Below are 16,906 nucleotides of genomic sequence, written 5' to 3' on the forward strand. Positions count from 1 at the left end.
AGCAGAACATATGACAGCAGTTCAGCAGACTTCCTAACCTAGAATGGATAGCCAATATAAATAATTTCAATGGACTTTGGTAAACTTGTAACATGTGCATTGAATTCTATCTAATGTATGTAGATATATGTCAAGGATCATACGACAAATAAAATTTCTTGAAGTTTATTTGGTGGACAACATTCTTTACAACTTTACTTTGCACAGCTAATTTTTTTAAATTTCTGAATAAATTACTAGATAGTGCTAATTTATATCAAGATTAACAAGTTATTTCCTATTATCAAGGAAACCAGGTGCATTCAATCTCAAATATCAAACAATCAACAATAATACGTTCTAGTGGCATTTCCTGTGATAACTTAAAAATATTATTTTTATCTATAACAACTTTATGAGTGAAAAAAATATAGCAGATTTGTTGTATGTTATCAATTTATTATATAAAAGCATGTACGAATCCAATTTTAAGTTGTATTAAAACAGTGTATTGAAAAGTATCTAGTCAACAAAACTATGCATCGTAAGTAAAAACTAACACGTACTCTAATGTAATAATAATTTCGTTTAATTTTAGCTATAATCTTGTTTTTGGTTGGAGCCGTATTTGTGTACGGAGCAAATTCAAGTGGTGAGTTTAAAACCTATAGATAAGGGGGTTTTATTAGAAAACTTGTTTAAGTTGGGATTAAATACAGGTTTTGAGTAGCGGTAAATAAACTGTTTCTAATGCTATTGACTAAGTATTACTTAAATAGAGTTAAGTATTCTACACCGTTTTATACCTTTTCTTTACAATATCAATATTGTATTATGATTATTATATTATATTTTACCTTAAACTAGCTATTTTAATTCTGCATGCATATGTTGAACTCATAAAACTATTTAACACCGACGAATCTCAATGAGTAAGAAAAATATTTAATGACATATACTTCTTCTTCTTCTTCTTCTTTTTATATAGACATGACTCTGTCTGTTTTTCAATGTGCCTCCAGTAAGTTGTCGTTCCATCGTTTTCGAGGTCTTCCTACTGAACGTCTTCCTATTGGGGAACCGTCCCTTGCCGTCTTTACTAATCTATTTGTTGTCATTCGGCTTATATGATCGTTCCATTCTACTCTTATATTTCTTACCCAGTTCTTAATGTTCTCCACCTTGAATCTACGTCGTATATCTGTACTTATAGCTCTGTCCCATAGCGTCTTACCATCAATTTCTCTAATTGTTTTTATCTCTGCTATTTCTAATATCCTTTTTCTCCTCTCTGTGTCAGGTCTTGTTTCTGCCGCGTATGTCATTATTGGTCTGATGACTGTTTTGTAAATTCTGCCTTTTGTTTCTTTCCCGATATTTTTATTTCTTCTTATTGTTTCATTTGGGCAGCCTGCTGCTCTGTTTGCTCTATTCACTTGATCTTACACTTCGGTTTACAGCATTTCGTAGCTAGATAATGTGATGTCTAGATATTTAAACTCCATCACTTGTTCTATTATTTGACCTTCCAGCTTCAATTTACATCTTAATAAATTTGCTGTTGTAACCACGCATTTTCTCTTTTTTGGGGAAATTAACATGTTAAATTTTCTGGCAGTTATATTAAATTGGTGCAGCCTACGTTGTAAATCATCTTCACTTTGAGAGAGTAATATTGCGTTGTCTGCATAGCAGATTATTTTAAATTGTTTTTGTCCCATTTTATATCCTTTTTTAGTTCTTACCTTTTTTATTATTTCGTCCATAATCAGGTTGGACAATAGAGGACTCAGGGAATCTCCCTGTTTTATCCCATTGCCAGCTTTAATAGGGTTGGTTAGTTCTTTTTCTACTTTTACTTTTATTTTGTTATTTTGGTAGATATTTTCGATCGTTTTGATTATTCCTAGAGGTATCTCTCTTGCATACAGTAAGTAGATAACGTCTTTTAATTCGACCCGGTCAAATGCCTTTATAAAGTCCACGAAACATAGATATGCCGGTTTAGTGTATTCTAATGATTTCTCTTGCACTTGCCTTATTATTAATATAGCGTCGGTGCATGATCTTCCCGACCTAAAACCTTGTTGTTTTTCTGCTAGTCTTTTAATTTTATTCGATTTATTTATTATCACTTTGGTTGTTAATTTTAGTGTTGTGTTTATTAAATTAATTCCTCTGTAATTTTTTCGGGCCGGATTTGTCTCCCTTTTAGAAAAGAGCTGTTAGGATGGTTGATCTCCATTCTTGAGGAATTCTGTTTTGTTCTATTATTTTTTGAATTAGTTCTAGTAGTTGTTTGGTCAGATCCTTCAAAATCCTCCATACTTTAGGAGTTCGTTCGGTATTCTGTCCTCTCCTGTTGATTTTCTATTTTTTAATTTTCTTAATGCTTTCTTTACCTATTTCTCCTTAATACTTATTTCTTCGTTTGTCGTCACCTCTGGTGTTGGTGGTTTAGTATCGCCAGCTTTAGCAAATAGGGATCGAAAGTAGGCTACCCATGTTTTCTTCTGGATGTTTTTCGTTTTTATTAGTTCGTGCATCTCTTTTCTTTGTCCTCTAGTCATTCTCCATATTTCCTTTTGTGTTCGGTAGAAATCGTGTTTCATCTGTTTTGAGAAACTCTGCCAGTGTTCCTTTTTATTTGTCTAAATAAAGTATTCGTTTGATTTCTGATTTGTTTATAGTAGTTGTATGCCTGTTGTGTTTTGGATTGTAAAAAGGCTTTCTTCTTTTCTTCACATTTTGTTTTCACTTTCTTTCTAAACCAGGGTGTTTTCTTTAATATCATTACTTTTCTTAAGACATATACTTAAACGAAGTCATACCAAAATCATGGTAAAAGTCAACTTTTATTGCTCTAATAAAGAGAACGAAATCCATATCCTGCAATGATTTCCGTACCATAAGCTGATTAAGCCATATTTTAAAGTTAATTCTAAAAATTAAACATTGCAAATGAGTATCTTTATAGACGATGCGAAGAAAAAGACAGCCGTAGACAGTTTGGTTTTTGGAACGCATTGGTAGGTAAGAGAGAGACTCTCTCTAGTACACAAGTGAGATGTGTGTGTGTGTGTGTGTGTGTGTGTGTGTGTGTGTGTGTGTGTGTCTGTGTGCTTGGGATATAATTGTAATATTCAAGCATGCTTTAATGATTACTATAAAGCATTCGACACAGTTAAGTACGACAAGCTAGTGGAGATATTAACAAATATTTATTCAGTGATAATCGACGCGGTTTAAGACTGTATATTTATAAACAATACCTGAATCTATGTCAAATTTAAAAGTATACCAGAAGCCATTCCGGCATTCGGATCAAGACGTTTATCAACGAAAAATATTTATTATAAAATGAACAATAGAAGATGACTGAGACCAGATGTAGGTTCATTACGAAGATGTATTGTTATTACCTAGTGATTTTTTTGGCAAATTTTTTGTCATATCTTTCTTTGACTTTTATCTATTTTAACTAAGTAATTTTTTTTTATCAATTGACATTAAATTACAAAATTATTATAATTTTTTTAGAGTGTACACCAGGTGAACGTTGGGCTGATCCTAACGATTGCTCGTTGTTTTATGAGTGTGACAGTAAGGGTAAAATGCAGCACTGGCCGTGCCCCTTGGGATTGTTCTATAACAGCTCCTCAAATGTTTGTGATGACCCAAATAATGTCGAGTGCAGTAAGTAAATATAAAAAAAATTAATTAATAATTTTAAAGGTATAAATAATTACTTAGCACAAATATATATATATATATATATATATATATATATATATATATATATATATATATATATATATATATATATATATATAAGAAAAAAGAAGTACTTGTGACTCGTTTGGAACAAATATATATCTGTTTTGGATGGGTTGGAATCAATAAAAGGGCTATCGGTTAACTATTTTTTTAATCTCGAGCTTTCAATTGTGTTTATAATTATTATCAAGAGCTAAAAAAGACAAAATATCTTACAAGGTTAAACTAAAAAGAAAAAACAATTTTTGTTAACTTACCAAATAAAAATTAGTTTAGTAAGTAAAAATTACTGCTAGTACATCTTCAAAATAATTGATATAAAAATGTTTTAATCCAATAAATGTTTCTCTGAAAATTTTTATAATTTTGAACATTTTTTTAATACAAAAATAATTGAATTTATAAATAAGTTAAAATAGCAACCAATTACAAATAAGCCTCAATGTTATAAATGCCAACATAAAATTTTTATTTTTGACAATTATATTGCCAAAAGTAAAATTTCGTTTAAACATTCTTTTTTGTTTAGTAACAAAAAGAAGAAGATTTATTCACCGTTGACAGATGTCTGAAAAAATGTAACAGATATATGGAGAATTAAATATGACATTTTACAAGTTTTATATATAAATCATAAAGAAAGAATATAATTATAAATTTTGCTTAGATTTTGGATTTCTGATCTTTTGTTTAAATTATTATCACTTTTGCTAATACAAACCATTTCCAAAACAGTCCTTTTAAATTTATTACTTACACTACATAAAATTTTAATGTTATCAAAATCAAAATATATACACACTACATAAAATTTTAATGTTATCAAAATCAAAATATATACACAATATGTGTATATATATATATATATATATATATATATATATATATATATATATATATATTCTTGAGTTTGTCGGTCTCGTATAAATTAAACACTTACCGCTATTGCTTTATTCTTTTGACCATTTGCAATTTTTAATAAGTACTTTAATTATCTAACATTACCTAATACATAATGTATTGTATGTCTACACTATTTGGTGGTTTTACATACATAAAAACTCAAGAGTGCTCTTTAAACTGTAATTTAGAAAAAAGTCTTTGTATAATCACTATTATTACAACTTTGTGTATTCTCATTTCCAGATTGATTTTGCTCAGCTTTTCACAAAGGCTGCCCAAGCGAATCTGAATTTTTTTTATTTATTTTCATATGAGTATAACTACTCCCTATTAGGTTCTCTTATTTTTGTCACAATGCAGTAAAAATAATTGTATAGCCCACGGTTTCCTACAAGAACCTCGTTTTATTTTCCGCTAAATTCTTGTACGTTGTAAGTTTTAACATTTATTTTTCTTATTCTTAGCGTATGTCATCATTTTTGTTTTTTTTTTGTTGCATTCATCTTTTCCAACGCGGTTTACCAAGTTTTTTTTCAAATTTATCGTATTTTCCGAGTAATGGGAGTTGGCCCGATGCTTTTACCTCATACTTAAAGGTAATAGTAGAAGTAATACTTGATCTTTTTACTACGCATATACATGTGAGAAGAATTGATAGAAAATGCCTTTAGGCTGGCTAAGTTTTAGTGTTTACGGCTGAGTGAATTTTAATGGACATCTAGAGATTTTATTACTTGAAACAATATATTTCATGTAGATTTCCACAAATAATACGTTTAAAAAACGAGATTTCGAACTTATATTAATATCGTTGTGAAACTATTTACGTTTATTTGTATTTTTTTTTAATCCAAACGACAAAAAACTTAAAAATTAACAAGTAAAATTGTGGCTTATTCCTTACATTACATTAAATAGTATTATATAATATACTGACTGATTAAAATCCAGAAAAAAAGGAATATAGTTTACTAGTTCTCACATCTTGTTATCAACAGGACTTTTAGCAGAACTGCTTTTAATAGACTCTTCTGCTTAAGCATGCCTAAAACAAACTCAACTTGGGCAAAATATTTCCTGTCATAAATAGTTAAGCTGGAATGAAGTCTCTGGCGTCTATTTTATGAGTTAGTTACAACATGTTTCTTTGCAAGAAATCCCTTAAGCTACCGTAAAACATAAAAACTTATAAACAATAATAAACAATAGTTTGTTATTAGCATAACCAAATTGTTCACAAAATCTTAAAAGTAGGTATAATTAATAAAAGTAGTATAATAAGTATCCTTCTACATTTTATACGGGTATAAAATAATACACTTATTATATTTGACTTAACCTGTTGTTACTTGTTTTTTATTCTTTACTACGTTTCAGCCTGCAAACCAAGTCAATATTGGCCTTATCATGGTGACTGTACTAGGTTCTTTTACTGCAAAGATAGTAAAATACATATAGCTCAATGTCCTAAAGACTTTTTCTTTGACGACCAGCAAAATATTTGTGATCGCCACGAAAATGTTCATTGTTGTAAGTATATATTATTCTAATTGCAAAATAATTTAGTCAGCTCGTCTCTCTCACTGTCGTTGTTGTAAAGTTTAATTTAAAGTGGCTTCAATATCAATGAAATTAGTAATACTCTTATACAAGAAAATGCCGTCATCAACAATTTTAGTTTTTCCTACATATGAACAGCAAGAGTGATTTACAAAATACAAAAATATACGATTCTCCTATATTAAATTTTAAATTTTTTCTTTACTATTGAATTTGAACTATGTGATAGTTGGCAGAAGGGGAAGCACGATGTTATTTTTTAGAGTAAATTTATATCACATACGTATACAGAGCGAAACTGCGAAAATCAAATCCACTCAAAGGTCAAAGGAACAATGTAAGGTATAAGAAACAGTGATCGTAAAAAAATATTATGGATCGGACAGAAAACCAAGGTCACTGATTTAATCCTCAGAATCAAATCTCTAAAATAACACTTTGTGAGACATTTACAATACGACAAACAATCAATACGGCAAAGCCACGAAAAGCCTCAGGTCCAGATGAAATATACGTAGAGATTATAAAGCTTATCTTAGAAAGACTGGCTTAGATTGACATTTATACCTATACCCAAGAAAAATAAAGCAAATAGATGCTCACAGTTCAGATTAATTAGCCTAATGAGCCATTTTCTGAAAATTTTACTAAAAATTGTACATCAACGAATATAAATAGAATGCAAAAGAAACCTGAACGACAATCAATTTGGATCTCGTATGGGGCTTGGTGCAAGGGAGACATTATTTGGTCTCCAGATATTACTACAAAAATACCGAGATAAGCGAAAAGAAGTGTTTCTCTGTTATCGACTACGAAAAAGCGTTTGATCGAGTACACACAGCACACACAGAACTCATAGAAACCCTAACACAACATGGTATAGACCATAACACTCTAGCACTTATTAAAAAACTATATTGAGATCAAATTGCGTCAATCAAAATAGACAATTGTCTGACAGCAGAATTACCAATAAAAAGAGGAGTTCGTCAGGGCTGTGTACTTTCTTCACTGTTATTCAATATAATATATTCCGAAAAAATCTTTTAAAATGCCCTCAAAAATATCGAAGAAGGAATAAAAATCAACAGAGAATACGTAAACAACTTAAGATACGCAGACGACACCGGCATTATTGCGGACAGTGCTGAGGATTTACAACGACTTTTGAATATCATAACCAGAGAGGGAGATAGCTTGGGACTAAATATATATACAAATAAAACAAAATTAATGGCTGTTACACGTGCAACAAATGTCGACATTAATATTTGTATCTATATCAAACATATAGAACCAGTACAAAAATTCCAGCATCTTGGTTGCTGGATAATGAACGATCTTGACCACGAGGTCGAAATACGTCCTCGTATAGAATATACGCATTTCAGAGAATAAAAAAAATTTCTAATAAACTCTACGTTATTGTTGGATATCCGATACCAATTTGTTAACACGTTTATTTATTCCATATTGCTATACGGAGTGGAAACATGGACTCTCGGAATTACAAATATGAGGCGTATAGAAGCCATTGAGATGTCGGTTTTTCGAAGGATGCTGAAGATCTCTTGGATAGAGCACGTGATCAACAACGAGGTGCTAAGAAAAATGGTACTGAGAGAGAATTTCTGAATATTGTAAAAAACAAAAAAAAAACGAGTTATAGACATATTTACAGTGGAAAAAAATACATTCCTACGACTTATAATGGACGGGAAGCTCAAGATAGAGAGCAATTCGCTGTAGTTATAGCCAACCTTCAGTAATGGAGAAGGCACCTTAAGAAGAAGAGACGTTTACCGAGAAAAACTGACAATTCATGGTCTACTCGACTTAAATCATTGAAATGTAAAATGTGATAATATTCCATAAATTTTATCCCTTTAGATTTCACTTCAGAAAAACTATCTGAATATAAGCTATTTAATGCGATGGAATGTTATATGTTATAAGTCTGTAGAGCTTGGTAAAATGAACAAAACTGCTATCTTAAATAAATTTGGCAAATAATGGAATGTTATCCTTTTAGATCTTACCGATTCAATTACACTGTGATATCCAATAGGCATTAGGAGACCAAGATGACGTCCAAACTTAAAATGGGATTATGATGTGTTACTATTGCGTAATTTACGTATGTTAATTTGTTGTTTGTTTTAGATTCTAAACTATTTCAATTCTGGCCTGATCCCAAAGATTGTTCTAAGTATTACATTTATAATCAAGATGGTAAAATAGGTCATTTCGAATGCTCCAAAGGATTGTTCTTTAGCAATCTAGCCAATCTTTGTTCACCCCCTGAAGCAGTTAACTGTCGTAAGTATCTGCATTATGAAGTTTAAGTATTTTTAATGCCATATTCCATTTAACTAACTTTGCAAAACCATTTTTGCTTCTAAAATGTTTCTTATTTTTTTGGTATATATTAAAAGTAAAAGTATTGATCTTACAAACGGTACCAATATAATAAACATATCTTAATTATTTTAACTTTCAAACTAATTGATCGAGCTAAAATTTTAAGGGTTTGTTAAGCTATTTTGCTGTTTTTGGGACAACTAATTAATTTAAAATTGTTCGTCCAAAATTTATTTCTCCATGGCGGACTGCTAATTTTTGAAATGGCAAATCTACAACAAAAAATTCAAGAGGGGTTTTAACAGGAAGTATCCTTACACGATAATTTACCAGAAAAACGAACAATTCTTAAAAAAAGAAACAAAATAGCGTACATTGCAAAAAAACTTACCTTTTTTAGATCAAATTGTAGTAAACGATCATAGATAAGACCAAAAAAATGCAAGATTTATTTAAATCGAATGACAAGATCCGGATATTCCAGATTTAAAAAAAAAATACGTTTTTAAAACTGGCGGACAGTTAATCTCCACATCTAGTCGGTCGATTTAAACAAATTTTATTGCATTTTATTTGTTTTGGTTTTCTGTATATCAATTTGACCGCGAAAGACAATACAATAAAATTTGTGTAACTGAAAATAGTCGAAAAAAGGTCAATTTCTAAAAAAAATTGAAATGGCCGATATTTTGTTTTATTTTTAATTTTTAATTTTTCTGGTAAACTATCAGGTAACGGTACTTCCTTTTTTAAACGGTTCTTGAATTTAATGTTTTAGATTCGTTGCTTTAGAGAGATTAACTGTCCTCCATGTTGCAGTTTTTTTGGATATAACATTTTTGGCACCATCTTAAAATACACTAACAATGAAAAAAAATAAAAAAAAAATCCCTGGCTTCAATAGTTGTATAATAATATAAGTGCGATATATAATAAATACGACACAAAAAAAATTGTTGAAAATATGCAATCTTTTCTCATTTTAGATACATAGTATAGATAGTAATTGTAACTTAAATATAATTTTTGTTCGTATATTCAAAGCTGCTGTAGACCTTTTCGATGATATGTTCTTAAAGTATTTGTTTAAATATCAATATGTAGCTACTACTTCTACGAAAATTAAAAAACAGTTTCAGGACAAACAACCTTAGAAATTTGAATGAATTGTTTTCAATAAAAGATTCTTGCTTTTGTAACAAACATTATTTCTAGGCTTTTGATTTTTTAGTTTGATTTATTCTGATTGATAACGTGTGACATTCGAATTAAAACCACTTTATCAAAATTTATGCGACCATAGTGTTCGAGAACACATGTTTTTGGACATAGGTCTCGCGTTTCTACCATCGTCTTGATATCAAGTTGGATCCATAAATTTCAAACATGTTGTTATCTTTTCGTTTATATTTGAGATTGGACCTGCAGACCAATATCCATTTGTTCTGTTCTGTAAAGCGTTACTACTAAATTATGCCATTTAAAGCTTTTTCAAATTTCGGGACAGTCATATAATACAGTGTGTGATATCCATTTGCTTTTTGATAAATAATTTTCATACAATTAAATAAACATTATATTCTAAAGTTTATTGTATTCTAGTTTGTATTATTAAATGTTAATTCATTTATTTTTTTTAGCCTGGAATGATAATTAAAAGTTGCGCTGATTTACAGATACAAAATATTGATCGAAGAATACTTCGAATGGTACAAAAAACTACTTAATGCAATCATTAGCTAAATAAAAATATTAAGTACTAAACTACTGGTTTTTATTCCTTTATTTTTATTAAATATATAGATCATTAGTAATATTAAATAATACAGAAATGATCAATCTAAGACTCTGCTTTAAAATGACATGAAATATTCCAGAAGATTTTAAATATACCAAGTCATTTAATGTAAACCCAGTGTACTAAAAAAAATTTTTAATGCAAACTGTGGAGGAGATTACACCTAATACATATTACTTCTGCATCGATAGGTGCAAGAAACTCTGTAACACAAACCCCAAAAACAATCTTCCAAGGTACAATTACACGCTCTTATCGTAGATAGTATAAACTAATCCTTTGATGACGTATAGTATCCTGCAATTTAGTAGATGTCATTATAACATATATCCATCCTAAATACTAGTCATGACATGGATGTTGTCTTACTTATTAAAAAACAAATACAAAACAAAAACCTAAATAAATGAGGATATAAGGAAAACACAAATGACAACAGGGCACAGCCATCTTAATCAGAAGATGATCAAAACACAACCTAATAAAAAACATCCCATATTTAAAGAATGTGAAAGCCACTAACATACAAGTGTAGGTGAAACAAAACTCCGCAAAAATGATATCTGCTTAGCTCAGACCCCAAGACCCATTATACTGACATGTGATAAAACCATAACTTTAAAATAACTAATTACAAGGTCTTTCACATAAAATGACCATTAAGTGACAACTGAAAAAGGAACTTTAACGTTTAAACTTCAAATATAAAATAATCAAAAACAGAGCAAAGAATTCAACTACGAAAGAACGATTTTAACTACAAAGATACCTTTAACAACAAGAAGCAGATTTAATTTTTATACCTTTCCATAAGAGCTACAACATCTCTTAAGAAAAAAAATTATGATAAGAAGGCAAGAACACGGAACAAGAAATCGAAAAAAAAAACAAATAATTGGATAATTAATTAAAGGATGAGGTAAAACAACATCAACAGAAAAGAATTCAAGGCAAACACAAATTAATTTAGAAGTTTAAATGGCGATCTATTAACAACAAAAACAGACATACTAAACCAATGGATGGAATATTTTAACCAGATACTTAATATAGAGGAAGAAGAAGAAAACCCGGAAGACGAAAGTTGTGAGGTAATCGGAGCAACGGAGAGGGAGGAGGATCCAACAACGATCCTGGAAGTTAAAGACGCTGTAAACGAACTAGCCAGAAACAAATCATCCGGAATAGATAATCTCCCAGCAGAATTATATAAAGAAGGTGGCCACGATATCATAATAGCGCTACAGCAGCTTATAAAAGAAATATGGATACAGAAGTCCCTTCCCAATGATTGGAATATTGGAATACTTTGCACCATACACAAAAATGGAGATATCTTTGAATGCTCTAACCATCGAGGAATTACGCTCCTAAATGCAGCGTATCAAATATTTTCCAATATATTATGCCATCGTATGGCACCATATGCAGAGCGAATAATAGGACAATACCAGGCTGGTTTCAGAGGTGGTTAATCAACAATTCATCAGATTTCAACCATGAGACAAATTCTAGAGAAAACACTGGAATACGGTGTAGACACGCACCACATATTTATAGGCTACAAGGCAGCCTACGACTCCGTAAATAGAAGAGAATTGTTTAGAGCAATGATAGACCTAGGAGTACCAAGTCAGTTGGTAAGTCTAACCAAACTAACCCTTGAAAAAGTTGAATGTAAAGTACGAATCCAGGGGGAACTCTCTGAACCTTTTAAAACAAATCACGGGCTACGTCATGGAGACTCACTCTCCTGTATGCTATTCAATCTAGCTCTGGAAAAAGTCATACATACGTCACAAATCACAACTACTGTTTCAATATATAACAAATCTGTGCAAATCCTAGCATATGCTGATAATATCAATATTGTTGGGAAACGGAAAACGCAGCACGAGAGGCGTACGTAGCACTAAAGAAAGCGGCTACAAAAATGAGTTTAATAATAAACACCAATAAAACAAAATAGATGAAAATAGGTACGCAACCACAAATACTACGGCCACTTCGACGTCATCGAAGCAGTTAACGAATTTGTATACCTGGGAACGCTCGTGAATACTGAAAATGACACTACCGCAGAGGTAAACTGCAGAATTTGCACGGTTAATAGATGCTATTGTGGGCTTAATCTCCTTTTTAAATCTAGTTATATCAAGAAATACAAAAGTAAAACTCTACAAAACAATAATACGCCCAGTCCTAACATATGGTTCAGAAACCTGGACTTTAACAAAAAGCAATGAAAACATGTTAGGATATTTCGAAAGACAAATACTAAGGCGAATCTATGGAGCGGTAAATGAAAATGGTGTCTGGAGAAGATACAACTTCGTACTCTATAGAATGTACCAGGAACCAGATATCGTAAAACACATTAAGATAGGACGTCTGAGGTGGGTAGGCCATGTAATGCGGATGGAGCAAACCGATCCAGCTAGAAAACGCTCCTTGATAGACTTATTGATCAAAGAAAAAGAGGAAGACCCAGAACAAGATTCCTAGATAACTTAGATCAAGATATGAGAAATATGGAAATACGTGCTTGGCGAAGGAAGGCGATGGATAGGGACGACTGGAAAAAAAATTCTTTTGGAGGCTAGGACCCACACAGGGTTGTAAAGCCAAGATGATGATTATGAGGTAATACAAAGACCCATAGATCATAAAATCAAATAAAATCAAATAATTATAAAGAGTATATCAACTAGCTGCATCCAATCAAACTATACCCATAGAAATTATTTATTAATCTGTATTCTTAAGAGAAAAAGACAAACCTTATATGTTCGATGCTACCGAAGATAAAACAGAAGAAATAAACAGATGTTCTGAAGGAGATCGTAGCTTTACCACCCGGTAGAACACAGTTACAAAGAAATAATAAACGAGACGACGGATATGTACAAATCCAAAAACTTTCAGAGGAAGTCAAATAATTCACTTGAAGCACTCAAATAGCAGGTTAAAACAACAAATCGAGCCCCAAAGAACTTAACAAATAAGGGAGTAGTGTATCTCACACTATTTATAAACAGCAAACTAAGATTAAAATTCTTCCAATTCCGTTTTAAAGGAAAGAAAGCCATATTATTAAGACATTAAATCCTGGAAAACGGCATATTTTTGAAGAATTATTAACCAGTGGGCTTTCTGAAATCTATAAGCAAAATTACAGAAAGAGTCACAAACCAAAGACTAAAAGAGAAAACAGGCAAACTGGGAGTCATACCGCAGGCGCAGTTCAGATACGAACACTTAATGTGAACTAATAGAAGCTAACAGAATAAATTAGGAAAGGATTTATTGAAAACGAAAGTATTTTAACATACGTCATTTTATAATTTAATTTTTTTATAATAAATCAAGAACGACGTAATCAATTTGGCTAATTTTGGTTTTAAAATATTTATTTGAAGTCTTCGAAAGATCTAATAGGTGAGAAAATATGATGATATTATAAGGAAAATAGTAGAAGCAACAGTTTTATTTTCCCATACAAACAGTTACATTATAATTAATATACTAAATGTTTTATACGACTCAACCTCTACAGTGGTAGTTCATTTAAACACAAAGTGAGGTTTAAGAGCCTATTAACAACAAGGAAAGATGTATTGAATAGATGGGTGGAATATTTTAACCAGGCACTTAATATAGAGGAATAAGAAGAAAACCTGGAAGACGAAATAGATGAGGTATGGGGAACAGACGAGAAGAAAGTGGAACCACCAACGATTTTTGAAGTAAAAGGTGCATTTAAAAAACTGGCCAAAAACAAATCACCCGGAAAAGAAAATCTCCCAGCTAAGAAGGTGGTCACGTTACCATAACGGCATACAGCAGCTTATAAAAGAAATATGGACACATAAATCCCTCTCCAATAATTGAAATATTGGAATACTTTGATACACAACAAAAGATATATCTTCAAATTCTCCAATTACAGAGAGAATTCTCTAATTACGCCTCTAAATGCAGCGTATAAAATATTTTCCCCAGTGTTATGTCACCGCATGGCACCATATGCAGAATGGATAGAAGGAAAATACCAGGCTGGTTTCAGAGGTGGTAAATCGACAATTCATCATATTGCAACCCTGAAACAGATTTTAGAAAAAACACTGAAATACGGCATTGATACTCATCACATATTTATAGACTACAAAGCAGCCTACGGCTCAGTGAATAGTAGGAATACCAAATCAGGTGGTGAATTTAAGAAAACTAACTCTTGAAAAGTTGAATGTAGAGTACGAATTCACGGGGAACTATCTGAACCTTTTAAAACAAATAACGGGCTGCGCCAGGTGCCGCTGGTTCAATATATAATAAATCAGAGCAAATCCTTGCCAATTCTAATGATATCAATATTCTTGGGAATGTATTCACTTTGGCGGTACATATACTAAAATTGGAACGATACAGAGAAGATTAGCATGGCCCCTGCGCAAGGATGACAAGCAAAATCGTGAAGCGTTCCACATTTATTGTATAGTATACCTCCCATTTGTAGGCGTCAACTCGAATTTACACTAGATTGTATGAAAAATAATTACCATTCTCTAGGCTTATCACTATCAACTACAAAGACTGAATTTTATTTTTTCTTACAAAAAACGCCAAACTTCCTCAACGGTAACTTCAAATTAGGAAAAATAGAATTTTCAATCAAAAATTTTGTAAAATATCTAGGCACATAATTTGGATCGTAAACAGTTATGGATGGATCAAATTCATTCTATTATAAAAAAATCGGAAAACTCCATGAATATCCTTAGAGCATTTTGTAAAACCAGTTGGGGAGCTGACACAAATATAGCATTGCTATTCTATCGCTCAACGATTCAAACAATTTTCGACTATAGTTGTCATTTATATGGGTCTGCGTCAACAGGACATCTTAATAAAATTGAAACCCAAAAGAATAAATGTTTGAAGGTTACTTAAAATCTACTCCTATTACAATTATTGAAATTGAGGCTAAAGAGCCGCCCCTTACACGATGCAGACAGTTTTGTACAGATAAGTTTGTAGCTAGAGCTATCTCGAAAAACTTCAGCTATTTAAAAATATTCGTAACTTGAATATACTAGACTTAAGCCACAAATATTGTCGTAACAAAAAAACTCCCATGTACGTTAAAATGTATAGGAAATTGACAATATTTGAAGAACAATTGCATCAAACTAAAATACCACATACTCAACCTCCTAAGACTGTCTTCTCCAAGGTAATAACAACATATTATATAGATTCAAACTTTTTATCAACAAAATAATTAAAGATACGAGGCCTGCCTGTCAATATATTTTTACTGACAGCTCTTAAATTCAAAATAAAACAAGTTGTGCAATATATCACTGGAATTCTGATTACAAAGAATCATGTCGATTGCCCAATGAAGCTTTAATCTATACTGCCGAACTATCAGCTTTATTACTTGCGCTGTTTGTATTTGGTGATGTATTCTTTGATGATTTGTATTCCCAATATTTTAGGAATTCTAAGGTTATTTTATCGATTTTAGATGATGTGTAGTTTTTTAGGTTATTGAAGTCCTTTAGAATTACTGAAGATAGATGAATTTTTAATCAGCACCTCAACGGTCATGTAGATTTCTTTTGTGTTATTCTACTTATATTATACTTGGTAGGATATTCATATCGATACCTTTTTGCCATAACATCGTAAGTCTCGTTTAGTAAATTTTACAGTACGGCAGTTTTTTCAATAAACGTGTTTAGAAATGTCCAATTGAAGTGAAAATTGGCATCCGGACGTATTATGATGAGTGTTTGAAGTAAAGTAATGATTTTTCTTTAAAATAGTTTCAGTTTTTTTGTAGTTGGACTTACGTTAGTTTGGAAGCATTAAAAATAATTTTGCTACTGTAGTTATATACAAGTCCAACACTTACGATAATTTTGGTAAATTCAGAAATAATTTCACATTATGATTGTTATCGTAAGCTCAGCACTTACGATAAAAAGTATGTTTAGACACAGCCTCATAAAGTAACATAAATATATATAAAAAAATACCAAAAATCATTTATTTAAGGTAATTTATTTGTGAAAAGTAAAAAGTACAATAGGCATTTAACTGAACAACAAATCGCTTTACTCATAAACTTACAAATAGTCATAATATCTAATGTTATTGCATGTGATATAATAAATGTGAATCATAGCTAGTCAGCAGAAATCTAATCTTGGGGCCCTTCATCGCTTTCGTCTTCCTCATCGGATTCTGCTAGCTTATCTGGCGTAGCTGACGTTTTCATTAGCCTATATTCTTTATTCTTTTGAAACCTGAGAGGAATTATATTGTAGTCGCAGAGATAAATTAAGTCTTTTTTCTTTGCAACGGAAATAGACAATTTTTGAGGCTAAAGCCATTTTGGTTTTTTTTTCCTTTTAATTCCATCGTGAAATTGATGCAGTTCTGACCATTATTTAAATATTCAACCTCTATAATAATATCTGGGTTACCTTTCTCAAATTTTACATTTTTAATTTCACT

General features: G+C 31.1%; 2 protein-coding genes and 1 non-coding gene across 3 annotated transcripts in view; 2 read left to right on the plus strand and 1 right to left on the minus strand.

Annotated features, from left to right (window-relative positions):
* The window catches only part of LOC140441766 (neuroligin-4, X-linked-like), a 960,081-nt gene that overhangs the window by 929,756 nt on the left and 13,419 nt on the right, over positions 1-16,906 (minus strand). The gene's annotated exons all lie outside the window — the stretch shown is intronic.
* LOC140441765 (probable chitinase 10) lies at positions 417-10,347 on the plus strand. Its single transcript, XM_072532672.1, has 6 exons — positions 417-523; positions 578-631; positions 3,520-3,675; positions 6,037-6,189; positions 8,386-8,541; positions 10,224-10,347. Exons 1-6 carry the CDS (start codon positions 517-519, stop codon positions 10,238-10,240), a joined length of 543 nt encoding a protein of 180 aa, XP_072388773.1. The 5' UTR covers positions 417-516; the 3' UTR covers positions 10,241-10,347.
* LOC140442540 (U6 spliceosomal RNA) lies at positions 14,766-14,872 on the plus strand. The gene has a single exon (XR_011951066.1). It is a non-coding gene; the product is annotated as a U6 spliceosomal RNA (small nuclear RNA).

The sequence above is a fragment of the Diabrotica undecimpunctata genome, chromosome 5, assembly GCF_040954645.1.
Source record: "Diabrotica undecimpunctata isolate CICGRU chromosome 5, icDiaUnde3, whole genome shotgun sequence".
Classification (NCBI taxonomy): domain Eukaryota; kingdom Metazoa; phylum Arthropoda; class Insecta; order Coleoptera; family Chrysomelidae; genus Diabrotica; species Diabrotica undecimpunctata.

Bases quoted from the DNA above. Each gene is read 5' to 3' on its own strand.
- LOC140441765 (XM_072532672.1), top strand. The intron at 3,676-6,036 runs GTAAGTAAATAT...ACTACGTTTCAG, and splicing joins CCCAAATAATGTCGAGTGCA to CCTGCAAACCAAGTCAATAT. The intron at 6,190-8,385 runs GTAAGTATATAT...TGTTTGTTTTAG, and splicing joins CCACGAAAATGTTCATTGTT to ATTCTAAACTATTTCAATTC.